Source organism: Dasypus novemcinctus, chromosome 8, assembly GCF_030445035.2.
Source record: "Dasypus novemcinctus isolate mDasNov1 chromosome 8, mDasNov1.1.hap2, whole genome shotgun sequence".
NCBI lineage: Eukaryota > Metazoa > Chordata > Mammalia > Cingulata > Dasypodidae > Dasypus > Dasypus novemcinctus.
This window is the reverse complement of record NC_080680.1, coordinates 108,371,838-108,387,066: the sequence shown is the minus strand read 5'-3', so window position 1 is coordinate 108,387,066 and position 15,229 is coordinate 108,371,838. Positions and strand designations below refer to the sequence as shown.

At 35.8% G+C, this 15,229-nt stretch overlaps 1 protein-coding gene across 11 annotated transcripts in view; it reads right to left on the bottom strand.

Moving 5' to 3' along the window:
• The window catches only part of PTBP3 (polypyrimidine tract binding protein 3), a 130,259-nt gene that overhangs the window by 30,232 nt on the left and 84,798 nt on the right, over positions 1-15,229 (bottom strand). For all 11 annotated transcript variants that reach the window (XM_071217059.1, XM_004463906.3, XM_012527345.3 and 8 more), the window contains 3 exons: positions 8,593-8,757; positions 6,858-6,968; positions 5,300-5,474 (listed from right to left, as the gene is read on the bottom strand). In XM_071217059.1, coding sequence (XP_071073160.1) covers positions 5,300-5,474; positions 6,858-6,968; positions 8,593-8,757 — 451 coding nt within the window. The remainder of the gene's footprint in view (positions 1-5,299; positions 5,475-6,857; positions 6,969-8,592; positions 8,758-15,229) is intronic.

Below are 15,229 nucleotides of genomic sequence, written 5' to 3'. Positions count from 1 at the left end.
AGTGGAATAATTTTAGCTTTATAAAGGAATGAAGTTCTGATACAAATAAGGCATCACATTGAGTGAAATAACTCAAAGGGGACAGATATTGTATTATTTTACTTATATGAAATTGGCATAGTATGCAAACTCATAGAGACAAGAGTACAAGTTACCAGGGGATGGAGTAGAGCAGGGAGTGGGGAATTAGTGCAAATGGATGCAGGGTTTCTATTTGGGGTGATGGGAAAGTTCTGGTAATAAATGGTGGTACGGGTAGTAAAACATTATGAATGTGATTAATCCCAATGAATTGTATTCTTGTGAGTGGGTGAGGTGGGAAAGATTATGTTTTATATATGATTCCACAATTTAAATAAAAGAGAGACTAAAGAGACAACGACCTATTAAGTGGAATATATGATCCTGGACTGGATCTAATATAAGATGACTATGCTGAAAGGGACATTATTGTAACATATATAAATTGGAATACAGACTATATCAGTGGGGTGCTTTTTATTAGTGTTAAATTTCTTGAACTTGATAACTATACTTAAGGTGATTACACAAACGAATATAATTGTTCTTAGGTAATGTACATGGGTAATGTATTTCAAGAAGCAGGATATATACAACCAACTCTAAAATGTTTAAGAAATAGAAAGATGGATAGACAGATGGAGGAAAGAAAGAAGAAAGAATGGATAAAGTAGAGTGATACAGCAAATGCGTCAAAATATTAAGTTGAAGGAGGGAAGCAGCTGTGGCTCAATCAGTTGGGCTCCCGTCTACCATATGGGAGGCCCTGGGTTTGCATCCCCGGGCCTCCCTAAGAAGGCATGCTTGCCCGCATGCTGCAAAGAGCCGCCCAGCCTGCAAGCACTGAGGATAGCTGACTCAGCAAGGTAACGAAAAAAAGGGAGACAGGCAAAAAAAAAAAAAAAAGGCAGAAGAGCACAGCAACAAACACACAGAGCAGAGAGCAAGCAAACCACAAGGCGGGGAGGGGAAATAAATAAAATAAATACAGACACAAGAACACATAGCAAATGGACAGAGAGAGCAGACAACACACAAAAAGCCACAAGAGGGGAATAAAAAAAAGAAGTTGATGGAGCTGGATATCTGGTTGGAAGGTATGCTGAGAGTTCTCTATATGGGTTTTGTATTATTTTTGCAACTGTTGTGAAAGGTTGAAATTATTTCAAAATAAAAAGTTGAAAAACAAAAACAAATAAAATGTATCTAATAAAACTGAAGAAACACATACCCTATGACCTCACAATTCCTTTTCTCTTAGGCTCTCTTGAGAAAATTCTTGTCTAAATAGAAGATACATACAAAGAAAAATTATAGTAGCACTTTTCATAATAGCCTCAAATTGAAAACAACCCAAATGTCTATCAACAGTAGAATGGATAAACTGAGATATAATCATTCAGTGTGATATTATATATACACTTGACAATAATGAGAATCATCCATATGTCTGGATATGGATGAATTATAAAAACCTAAAGCTGAGTGAAAGAAATTAAGTCACACATGCAAAAAGTAACAGTGGATTCCATTTTACATAAAGTTCTAAAGATAAGAGGTTTTTTGATGTTGGAGTTTTGATGTTGGAGTTTGAAGCTGAAGTCTTAAGCTGGAGCCCTGGGAAGTAAGTACACAGAGGAAAGAGAAGCAAGCCCCAGGAAGAGAGGAACCCTGAGCCTGGAGAGAAGCAAGTCCTGGGAAGAGAGGAAATCTGAGCCCAGAGAGAAGCAAGACTCAGGAAGCCTGAACCTTCTCAAACATCAACAGCCATCTTGCTCCAACACGTAGTTGATGAGGTAAGTAACTTATGCTTTATGGCCTGGTATCTGTAAGCTCCTACCCCAAAAAAATACCCTTTATTAAAAAAAAAAAAAAAAAAGATAAGTGAAAAAAATTTTAAAGTAGCATTAAAGCTACATTAAGTGTTGGGTAAAAAACAAAAACAAAAACAAACAAAGGAAAAAATATAGGAGGATTATTATTATCAAATTCAGAAATGTGGTTACCTGGGGCAGAGAGAGTAGAATACAACTCATAAGGAGGGCACAGAGGGTACTTTCTCAGTATGTGTAAATCTAGTCTCTTTCTTAATCTAGGTAGTAATTACACAAATGTTTGAAAATATATTTAAGTGTTTCATAAGCTTTTCTATAAGTATGATATATATCATTAATTCGGGGACAGAGCTAACACAACTCAGCCCTAGGAACCTGAAAGGGCACCTTTAAACAGACTTTTAAATGATATAGAAAGAGCAGCCAATGAAGTAGGAAGAAACTCAGGAGAGTGTGTGGTGTTACAGGGGCCAAGAAAAAAAGAAAAGATAGTAATTTTCAATTAATATTAGTGAAAGGAAGAATATATGTATTTTACCCAATATATAATTAGTATTTCTCTCTGATGAATTTCTTAGGATATAGGCATTATTTGTAATGACTAAGGATTAACAACACAATGAGAAGAAGGATGTGCTCATTCTGATATTTTATATTCAGAAACCAAATAAATTTTTAACCATATTTTTTAAATGTCCTCCTTTAACAATGCAGAACATTAACTACACCAATAGTATATATTCAATTGCGGAATTAAAAGTGCAGTTCTGCATTGCATAGCCAAGTTTTGGCAAACTTGAATGATATCCTGTGACAATATGAAATTACTTATGAATCCCAAAAAGAGAGATTGTATTTGTAAAATAATCTATTCCTCTGGGTGTGAGACCTTTTGAATGCATTAGATTCAGCTGACATGTCTTGACTAAATTACTTATTAAGATTAGGGCTTTGGGAAACGGGCTTGGCCCAGTGGTTAGGGCGTTTGTCTACCACATGGGAGGTCCGCGGTTCAAACCCTGGGCCTCCTTGACCCGTGTGGAGCTGGCCCATGCGCAGTGCTGATGTGCACAAGGAGTGTCGTGCCACGCAAGGGTGTCCCTGCATAGGGGAGCCCCACACGCAAGGACTAGCACCCCATAAGGAGAGCCGCCCAACGCGAAAGAAAGTGCAGCCTGCCCAGGAATGGTGCCGCCTACACGGAGAGCTTACAAAACAAGATGACGCAACAAAAAGAGACACAGATTCCCATGCCGCTGACAACAACAGAAGCAGACAAAGAAGAAGACGCAGCAAATAGACACAGAACAGACAACAGGAGTGGGGGGATGAGGGGGAAGGGGAGAGAAATAAATAAAATTAAATTTAAAAAAAAAACTTAAAAAAAAAAACACATTAGGGCTTTGATTTGACCACATCAGAAAGGAATGACACAGATTGAGTCCCTGCCCCCTTGGTGGGTTGATAAACAAACATACAAAACGACATGTGGAAAAGGAGAAAAACTCAGTCATTTCAGTCCTGCCATGTGACAGAAAGGAGAAGGCTGAAACAGCTAAAGCCCTGGGAAGAGAGATGAGCCACTGGCCTGAGAGTATACAACAGAAGAGAACAGAGCAGCTGAGCAGCAGAGCAGCTGAGAAGGCCCAAGAGACCTGGCAGAGATCATTCACCATCTTCCTTCAATATGTGTAAACCGACTTTGGTGAGAAAGCAGCCCTGAGTTGGTCTCTTTAATTCATTCAGCAATATTCTGTGTATACTTACTCCAAGCCAGCACTCTAATAGATATTAGGAATATAGAGAAAACGAAATCCCTGACAAACACTCCAGTACTGCTTCATGTACTCTCTCATTCAGTGACCAATTAAGAATATGTGAATGTCAAAAAAATACCCTTCATAAAAGCCAACAGATTTCTGTTACTTTGCATTAGCACCCCTTTGGCTAATACATAGCCCCAAATGCTAACACTTATCAAAATGGTAGTGATAAAGAATAGGCTCTGCAGATTATACATAAAAGTTAGATACTAGTAACAGACATAAAACATAAACATTTGGTCAAACAGACCAATAAAGAAACAATTTTAGGGATAGGTATTGAACAGTATGACGTTTTTAGCTAAAAATAACAAAACTTTTATTTTAAAACAATGACAAACTATTTTTTTAGAAAAGTTTGGACAATCATTTGGCCAAGAATTCTTTAATTTTCTCACCCATAAAATGTAGATGAAATAACAACTACTTAAAGTCTCATTTGGCAATATTATTTTATGACGTTACTTGGGAAAGGAAAATCAACCACAAAGGATAATAAAATCGAATACTTTATCTAAATAAACGTACTTTTGAGAGTTGTAAAACCAAAAGGCAGCATATTTTAACCTAAAGAAAGATCCAATTATGCCTTCCATTGCTTTTCCCTTTATAGAAAGGTTTTTTGAAATTTAAAAAAAGTTTAAATATATTGAGAACTAATTTTAAATAAAAGAGGAGAGAAGCTCTTCAAAGCTACATATGTAGAGACAGTTCAGAACGACTTGTTTTCATTAATGCAACACTACGGAAATTATTAAGATAAAAATGGAAGCTCTGATGGATAAGGAACAAAACAAACCCTCTTTCTGGAATAATGAAAGAAGACAGCATTAATTTAGGCCTTCTTTTAGTTTTATCTTTAAAGATTTACTTTATTTCTCCCTGCCCCCACCTCATTGTCTGTACTCTGGGTCCATCCATCACGCACTCTCTGTGTCTGCTCATCTTTTCTTTAGGAGGCACCAGGAACCGAACCCAGGACCTTCCATGTGGGAGAGAGGCGCCACCTCCGCTCCCTGCTTTGTTGAATCTCTCACTGTGTTTCTTCTTTGTGTCTCCTTGCAGTGTCCTGTTGTTGCTTCAGTTTGCCCTGCCAGCCCACTGCACCAGCTTGCTTCTTGCTCATCTTCTCTAGGAGGCACTGGGAACCAAACCCGGGAACTTCTATGTGGTAGGAGGGCACCCAAATATTTGCTCCACATCTGCTTCCCTTAGGCCTTTTTAAAAAAACATTTCTTAAAATGGGAAACGCTTTTTGTTTTTTTTAAAGAGCATTTTATTTAAAAATTCTCTTGGCTCTAAACCAACATAGTTAAATTAATGTTAATAAATAAGGCTTTTAATTGGATAGGATGATTGTGTGGCTTACAAAGAATGAGTAATATTAATGTTAGGTAATAAATTATAACTCCATTTCAGCTGTCAAGTGTTAGTTTGCCAGCTAATAGAACCTCCTAATGGTAAGATTAAATTTGTGGATGTATTTTGCTCTATGATTCTTGCTTTCTTTTAGAAATCCTGAGACTCAAAGAAGAAAAGGATAACTGACATACATATATAAATAAATGAAACGTGTACATTCACAAAACATGCTTTGTAACCCAGAAAAGAAATACTCACCAAAAGCAGCAGCCATAGGGGGTTCAAGGGATGGTTGGCCATCACCAGTAGGAAGGTCTAAGCGAGTGAAGTCTCTGCTTTTGTCATTATTATATTTCACATTAAGGCTGGTGAGCTTGGAGAAGTCAATACGCAGAGTGCAGCATGCATTATAGATATTCTGCCCATCCAGAGCCTAAAACAAGTGAGAAGGGACTAATGTTTTGCCAAAACAACAACACTGATAAATCAATAGCCTCTACTTTGACACAAAGTAGCAATCAGGTACAAAACAAAGAGCACTAGACTAAAAGCCAAACACCTGGGTTAACCTCTACCTCTGGCACTAACTGTGTGAGCCTGAGGAAGGAAAAGAAAACCTCTGAGTTTCAGTTCTTTCAACTGTAAAATAAGGATAATAATACCTATTTTGCCTATACTTGCCAGAAGATCAGTGAGAGGAGAAATGAAAAAGCTTAGAAAACTACTGTGTATTATATAAATATTAGCTATTATTATGACTACCTCACCCATAGTAAAAGTTTAAAACTAATTTACATTTCATCTGAATTCTTTTCAATTTAGTTTATTTGGGTTAGGATGAAACAAAGCCTTAATGGGTGGGACTTGTTAGAGCCACAATATACAAAATCCCATCTACCATTTATTTTCTGCCTTGTAAACTTATTTTTTAATACTTCAAATAATAAGCTAAAGGAAATTTTGAATCAGTTCTAATATAAACTAAAGATAGTAACCCCTCCCTCCATAAGAATAAAAATATACCAAAGGGATATTTGTGGCATAATCATGATGTCACAAATGCTAGAATTTTTAAAAATTTTAAAAATAGACACCTGATTCCAAAGCATATAAAAATAAATGAAAACAAATACACACAAAAATACTTATTTATAATAATGTATTCAGGAAGAGGGTACAATAAATGCAAAGGCTATGGTTCCTAATCAAGTGCCAGATACTGAATGGTACACAAAAATACTATAACCCTTAGTTCCTAACTTTGATAAGAAATTAGGAATAATTCAGATACCAATAAAAGACATAATTAAGATTAGGGATAGATTGCAATAGGTTGGAACAATGAGTCAAATGTAACTAAACTGAATGTAAAGTTTTGTATTTTGTCAGAAAAGTCAAGCAGTCATATACTAAAAAACAGACAACATGAAATGATGGCAGCATATTTTTTAACACTTAATGTCTTCACTAATTCAGAACTCAATAGGAATTAACAATGACTGTGGCTGCAAAAAAAGCAAATAAATGAAAGCACAAGGGCAAAGACAGTTCTACATTTTTAGAATGCACAAGGAGTACTGTGCTCAACTCTAGACTTTAAATATGGCAAACAGGAATGAGTTGCAGAAATTTGAGAGATGATGAAGAGTTCTAAAACTGTGGCACATGAAGAAAAGAATTGTAATTTTTAGCTTATAAGAAAGAGCACATGGTAAACTGGGACAGGAAAGAAGACATGATGGCTTCCTTCAGATATCTAGGAATTGAGTCATTAACAAATGGAAAATGAAAAACGGGGAAAAATGATCATAATTACCATTTTGGCATAATGTGCATTCATTGGGTCGGCATACTGAAGCAAAGCCTGAAACTGATTATTCTTTGTAAAGGTGATAATCTTCAAGACGGCACCAAATTTAGAAAATATCTATAAAAAAGTTCAGATTAGTTTAAACTATGAAAAATTAAAGTACCTTTATAAATGTAACCCGATTCATAAATACTATTTTTAATGAAAATATACTTTATATTAAAACTGTTGGTATCAAATAGACTTAAATCAAGCTTAAGATGTTAAACCCTCAACACCAATAAATGCTTTAGAATAGTGCCTGGAACACAAATATTTAACTTATTTTATAGAATATTATAAATGGAATATTAAAATAGGAAGCTAAAATACAAATGAATTAATGGTATGAAATAACGGTGTTACAAATCATAGGAATGCAAGTGGAAGTCATATGGATCAGCTATTTCACCCTCTGAATCAGCATCTACTTCTTGTGAATTTTAGAGACAGAAATTAGATGATGTTCAACTAGAGGCAGTCAAATGTACTGTTAATTCATCAAATAGTCACAGAACACCTACTGTATGTCAGGAAGTGTTCTAAGCATTGAGAGTTCTGCAGTGAACCAAACAGAGAGCAAAAGTCTTTGCTCTTTCTAAGGAAGACAAACAATAAATAAAAAAACAATGAAATAATATACCATATGGTGGTAAAACACATTATTAATAACCTTACACTCATTATAAAATTAACTTAAAATGGATCAAGGATCTAAATATAACAGCTAAAACCATAAAATGCTTAAAAGAAACACTGGAGAAAATCTTCATGACCATGGCTTTGGCAATGGATTCTTACATATGACACCAAAAGTACGAGCCACAAGAGATAAAACGGGGTTCATAAAAATTAAAAACTTTGTGCATCAAAGGACATTATCAAGAAAGTGAAAAGACAACTTACAAAATGGAGGAAGTACTGTAAATTATTTATCTGATATGGATTTAATATCCAAAATATATAAGGAACTCCTGCAACTTAACAACAAAAAGATAAATCTATCCCAATAAAGATAAATTAGGTGCCCTCTCTAATGATGGTTTTTCCTAGGATTTCATGCTTTGGTCATCTTCAAGTTTAGCTATAAAAAAGCTAATTCTTTAATCCAGTATTCAAATTAGAAAAAGAGAGGATGCCAAAAAATTATTTCTACTTGATATAATATCTTACAAGAAATAGGATGGTGAAAAATATTTTATTATCTAAACAAATAATCAAAAGCAATGACCTCAAAAACTTAGCTACTAAATATCAAAAGTTTACAAAGATCACATTTGACTCTGCTTTCACAAGAGTGCTGGGAAGCAGTTGTGGTTCAACTGATAGAGCATCCACCTACCATACAGGAGGTCCAGTGTTCAGTGCCCAGGGTCTCCTGACCAGTGTGGTAAGTTGGCCCACGCAGAGCACTACCATGCACAAGGAGTGCCATGGGAGTCCCATGTGCAACAAGTGCACCCCGCAAGGAGAGCCACCCCATGCAAAAAGGTGCAGCCCACCCAGGAGTGGTGCCACACACATGGAAAGCTGACACAGCAAGATGATGCAACAAAAAAAGGGACACAGTTTCCCAGTGCCAAATGACAAGAATGCAAGTGGACAAAGAAGAACATACACACAGAAAACAAACAACGGGGGGGAAGGGGAGAGAAATAAGTAAAAATAAATCTTGAAGAAAAAAAAGAGTGCTGCTCCTTACCTGATGAAGAACTTCCAGAGTAACAGGGTAAAAGAGGTTTTCAATAATTATTCGGAGCACAGGGCTTTGCCCAGGCAGGACTGTGCCTTCATTGGCAGGAGCTCCAGTAAGGGCCAGACTTCCTGACTGGACAGCACTGATGGCCTGCAATGCAGCTTGGGTTCTCTATAGAACAATCCAAAATGAGAGGTTTTGATTACTCAGATACATTAAATGAATCCTAAAAACTAGTTGATGCAAAGTAATATTAAATAATACAGTTAAATCAAAATATAAATAACTACTCTGTCTGTAAACATATATCCTAAATTGGTGTCAAAACATCTACTTCCTTATTTCAATTTACTTGAAGACAGAGATTTAAAAACTCTGTGGCCAAAAAAAAGTGTCATTTGTATAATTTTGCCAGAAAAAGTAACATTTCCTAATTTTTAAGACAATCCAAAAAAATAAAGAGCAACATGAAAGATGCATTCAAGTTCCCCTTTTCTTCCTCTTCCCTTCCTGAACAATTCAGTTCTAAAGCCTTTGAGTGGCATTAAGAGAGCTATAGTATTTCAGAGAGTTGGGAACTGAGGGCATAGGAATCTCCATTCTGGTGTGGCTGAACAGGGTGAGCAGAGTAATCATCTGGAAGGGTTAACCGGCAAGGGGAATCGGAGCCCAAATGAGTTAAGGAAAGTATCTAAGTATTGGGGTGGCCCAGTCCTGGCTATCAGAATCTGAGAAGAGTGAGAAGGGCATCTGGAGGAAGGATTGCCTGGTCAGAAGTGTCAAGCCCAAGCTGGGTAAGGAAGCCATCCCTCCCAAGTAAAGAGGTGGTCCATGGAGTGGGGGTGAGCTGATAAAGGAAGTCAGAGCCCGAGAGGGGTAAGGAGATCATTCAATGATGAGGCTGGCTGGCATGGGGTATTTAAAGTCCAAGCAAGGGTGACAAGACAAGCTTCTGTTTATCAATCTCCACTAAAAAGAACCAGAATGCTTTGGAAAATGGCTGATTCCAGAGCTCTAATGGCAGGGGGAAAATGGCAGGAAAAACACAAGATGAGAGCAGAACTCTTTTTTTAATACAAGGGAGTAGTCACTGAATGATGGGGTAATGTCAAAATAACACAGAAGCCAACTTGAAGGAGCTCCTACTGGCCAAATCTGGTAAAATTTGAGAACCAAAATAAATAACGATTATAACAAATAAAAAAATAAAAACAGAAAACCTTGAGATTATACTAATACAAACTGAGAGTTGAGAACAGTATAATTACATTGTATTAAAGTATCTTCCCACAAAATACTTTTCTTTCTTCCTTTGTAATTAATAATTTTATAGTGGAGAAACCTGGCAAACAACACTTTAATCAAATGATCAAAGTTTACATCATTAATAATGCAACAAACTGAAAGTATGTGCCATTTGATAGGATGCAATGAGAAGAACACATCGTTTCTATGATGTTCCTGTCAAAGATAATACTCTGAATCTGATTACAAGGAAACATATCACAAACCCAAACTGAGGGACATCTGAGAAAATAACTTTTCTATGATTTTCAAAAGTGTCAAGGTCATGAAAATCAAAGAAATATGAGGGACTATTCCAGACTAAAGGAGACTGAAAAGACAATGACAACAAAAGGGACATGTGACATCAAAACTGAAGCCTTTTACTATAACGAACATTACTTGGACAACTGGTAAAACTTGAGTAAGAATTGGGAGGGAAGTAATGTACCAATGCTAACTTCCTGATTTTGACAGCTGTATTCTGGGTATGCAGAACAATGTCCTTGTATGGAGGAAATGCATACTTAAAGTATTCAAGGATTACAGGGCACCAGGTTCTAGAAATCAAAAGTTCTTTGTACTGTCTCTGCAATTTTTCTATGAATTGGCGACAGTCTCAAAATATAAACAATTATTTAAAAATGAAAAAGGTGAAAGAAGGAAAATTTGAAGTGAAAAAAGCATGGTTAATGAATATGGAATATGGAATTGTGTGCACATTTTCCTCAATCCTTTGTTTCATATTTATCATTTCTTAAGACTGGTAATAATTAGTAAAATATTTGTGCAACAAAATGAAAAATCCCATCACTTTAAGGTAATGTTGCTGCTTTTTATTTTTATATATTATATTCAGGTGTATTTCATATCTTATTTTGGATTATAAACATTTTCATGACTATAATTTTTAGTATTTATTTTATCTATATCTTTCTAATGTGAGATATAAGTAATTTTAAACATTAGCTGTAATAAATAACTTTAACATAAGTACCTTTCTAAAAAGTCTTTTTACTTTATGTATGCTTAACATGTGAACAGCTTCCAATTTTGTATTTATAAACAGACAACCTTTTAAAAGCATTTTTATGTCACATAGAGATTTTTTTAAAAATCAGGTAATGTATAAACAACAAGAAAGTTCAATTTCCAAAGCATCACCATCTTTGAGAATAATATGAATATTTATATTATTCTTTTTTCTTTGAAAGATTTTTATTTATTTCTCTCCCCTCCCCCCTCCCCCAGCCCCAGTTGTCTGCTCTCTGTGTCCATTCACTGTGTGTTCTTCTGCGTCCACTTGTATTCTTGTCAGCGGCACCGGGAATCTGTGTCTCTTTTTGTTGCGTCATCTTGCTGCATCAGCTCTCCATGTGTGCGGCCGCAACTTGTGGGCAGGCTGAACTTTCTTTTGCACTGGGCAGTTCTCCATACAGGCACACTCCTGGGGCTCCCCTACGCAGGGGACACCCCTGCCTGGCACGGCACTCCTTGTGCACATCAGCACTGCACATGGGCCAGCTCATCACATGGGTCAGGAGGCCCTGGGTTTGAACCCTGGACCTCCCATGTGGTAGGCAGACACCCCATCCATTGGGCCGAATCCGCTTCCTATCATTCATTTTTAAAACTATGTTCTTATAAAGTCAAGTGTGTGTGATTCTGAGTTCCTCAATCCTGCTTCAAACATGGCAGTTTCATCTATTTTACACTGAGTTCCCTGGTAACATTTTATTTGTGCAAAAAAGATGGGGGCAGGGGTGGCCAGATAGGCATGGCCTACTGCTTTCAAATTTTGAAAACTTCCAGACCATAATTTGGGGGGAAAAAATCAATTAATGGAAAAAGACTCAGAACTGACACAGGGACACGGTTAGAATCCACAGACAAGGACATTAAAGCAGTTAAGTAGAAACACAGAAAATATAAAATAATGATGTCTAACAGAATTTTCTTTGATGACAGAAATGTTCTCTTTCTGCACTGTTCAAGATGATACCCACTAGCCACATGCTGCTCCTGAAATACAGATAGTAAGGAACTGAATTTTTAATTCTATTTGTTTTAATTAATTTAAATTTAGGGAAGTGGACATGCTCAACTGATAGATCATTCGCCTACCATATGCAGGGTCTGGGGTTCGATACCCAGGTCCTCCTGACCTGTGTGGTGAGCTGGCCCACGCACAGTGCTGCTGTGCGCAAGGAGTGCCAAGCCATGCAGGGGCGCCCCCGCGTAGGGGTGCCTCATGTGCAAGGAGTGCGCCCCGCAAGGAGAGCCGCCTTGCATTAAAAAAGCGCAGCCCGCCCAGGAGTGGCACTGCACACATGGAGAACTGACGCAGCAAGATGACACAACAAAAAAGAGATGCAGTTTCCCAGGGCTGCCTGACAATGCAAGCGGACGCAGAACAACACACAACGAATGGGCGTGGAGAGCACACAACAGGGGGGAAGGAGAGAGAAATAAATAAAATAAATCTTAAATAAATAAGTAAAATAGCTATTGATTACCATATTGGACACCACAGCTCTAAAATGCCTAGAAAAAGACACAATCATAGGAAGGTTCTAAGTGTAATAATTATTCCTATTCCCCTTAGAATAAAATGACTATGTCTTATCAAAACTGAGCATGCACAATAAGAAAATTTAACCACAATGATCAATTTACCTCATATCCTCTGTCAATCATTATATCAACCCTTCTTATTAAACAATTCTATAAAAGGGATGGCTGCTGCTAGTTTGTTGTTCTTGTAACTATTATAATTGTTATTTCTATTATCCCTCCTTCCCACCCCCTTCTCTTTGATACAAAGGATATCATGGCACAGAAATAAGAGAAGCCATAGTATTTATTATCCTAATCATAGTTTCCAATATGTTCTGTATGGGTATAGCATTGAGCACAAAGCTCTCTGTATAGCAGGCATTCAAGAAAGTCTCAGAACTTAATACAATCTGAAATAATAACACTGAAAGCAGATTTATTTTATAACTCTTTGGTTCCAATTTTTATTATGCAAAAATATTTAGGTTAAAAAAAGTCTTTTTGATATGAAAGTGTATCTAATACTAAAAACTGTGTGGCAGCAGAATTCCTATTACAGAAGATCATTTTGGAATGTTGAGTTAACATTAGTTATCAATAAAGGAAATAATAGCAGTAATACAGGTCAGAAAACCAACAGATTTAATTAGGGTGGAGAAGGGATTATACTTAATATAAAGTTTAACACGCCCATATAATGTGAGGAAGGTATTTCTATACCTAAGATGGAAATTAACTTATAATAAAATACACAGATCTCAAGTGTTCAGTGTGATGAGTTTTTAGAGAAAAAGTTTCAGAGACAATTCCTCCAAGGTCATTTCTTTGCAGATTTATGAACTTCTATCAACAAGATCATGGGAAACTTTCAATACAATAAATGACTGCTATTAAAACAAAAATTCTGCAAATGTTGTTGGATGATCTGACTTACAAAGCTATAACAAATTATATCACAGAAATAAAAATATTTGATATTCACCTAACCCTCTGGCAATTATATCCACAAACTGGAAAAGTAGTGGTGTGCATGCTTTGGGATATTTTGCTATTCAGAGAACAAAAGTAAATGAAACATTACTTTATCAGTTCTCCAAGACTGTCAGAATAAAAAACATATGTGGTACCTTTTATGTATGCAAAGAGGTACTCTCAATTTGTTTGGTGTGTGACTTTAAATAAAAGTTTTTATATTTTATTAAATAAATATCAATGCATAAAAATTGCACAAAAATCAAAGAATGGACAGGGAAGAAATCAAGGCTATCTAAGAATAAACTAGGTCATTTGGGCTTGCTTTGGTTGCCAAGCAACTGGGATTTCTCACTATTTCCCTTTGGAATAATCTAATTTTTAAGAATTTTATTGTTTTTTTCCTTCTTCAAGACTTATGTACTAACATATTTAGAAATCACATTAATAAGCAAACTAATATGAAGGAAAATTTTAAATTTTACTGGAAGACACAAAGGAAAACAAACTGTAAACTTCTTCCTTAAAAGGATAAGAGAGCAATGCAAATATATTAATTACCCAATAAAACCAATCTTAATTGTGTTTTTTTGGAGGGGTGGCCAGGAGTTATCAAAATAATTCCAAAGTATATCTGGAGAAATATACAGGAAAAGTTAACCAATAAACTTCTGAAGAGAGTTATGAAGAGGGGCCTTGTCCAACAATATAGTAAGCTATTAGACACACTGAAACAGGAATGGAAGAGAATGGAATCCAGAAAAATAATCCATATTATACAACATGCACAAGCACACACAAGAGCAGATCAGAGGACATGCAAGCAGAATATGCATATTGTAAGTAGGTATAACATGTGTGTCATGAAGGACTAGTTTCACATCAGTGGAAAAAGAGTGGGATATTCAATAGTGTAGGGGAAAATAAAGAGGGATGCCCTATCCTCAATACTTACATCTACAAAACTCCTGATAGAACAAAGACTTAAATATCAAAATAAAAACAAACAAAACATATAAATATGAGAAGAAAACATAAGGCACATTCTCCCTCATCCACTCCCAATCCTGGTATAGTAGGTCTTTCTGAGCATGGTACCAAAGTCAAGAACCATAATATAATTTTTCACCTTTTTTTTTTTTAAAAAAGGACAACCCAGGACCTTGCACATGCAAAGCAGGTGCTCAACCACTGAGCTATACCCATTCCCTATAATTTTAACAGATTTGACTTATGTATGAAAATGAGTTATCAAAAACACAAACAACAGAAATCATCATAAACAAGTTTAAAAGACAAGAAACAGGAAGAAATATCTGTAACACGTAACAGACAAAAGATAGTTCCTTGATATAGTAAAAAAATACATTCAAGCATGTCAGAGGTAGTTCACTTAACAAATTACCAAAAAAAGTAAGTAAACAATAAAATATTAACAAAGATAAAGAAAACTGTTTGCATATGCATTATCTAGCAGCCTCAGTTGACTATAATGTATCCAGAAAATAATTGTGAAATATATATCAAAATATGAGATATGCACATGCTTTGTCCCAGCAATTTCACTGCCAGAAATGTAACCAAATGAGATAATGTGGTTAGTGTACTATGTATTTTAAGGATGATGCTACAGTACTATTTATAAAAGCATAAAATTGGAAACAGCCTCAATGTCTATCAATAGGAAATTGGATTAATCATGAATTATGTGTCTCTCCCATACAAGGAAGTATAATATGATTAGTTAAAAATCATGAAGTAACTCTATATTTGCTGTTGTGAAAACAACATCCTTGGCAAGTTACAGAAAAAAAATGTTTCAAAGTATCAG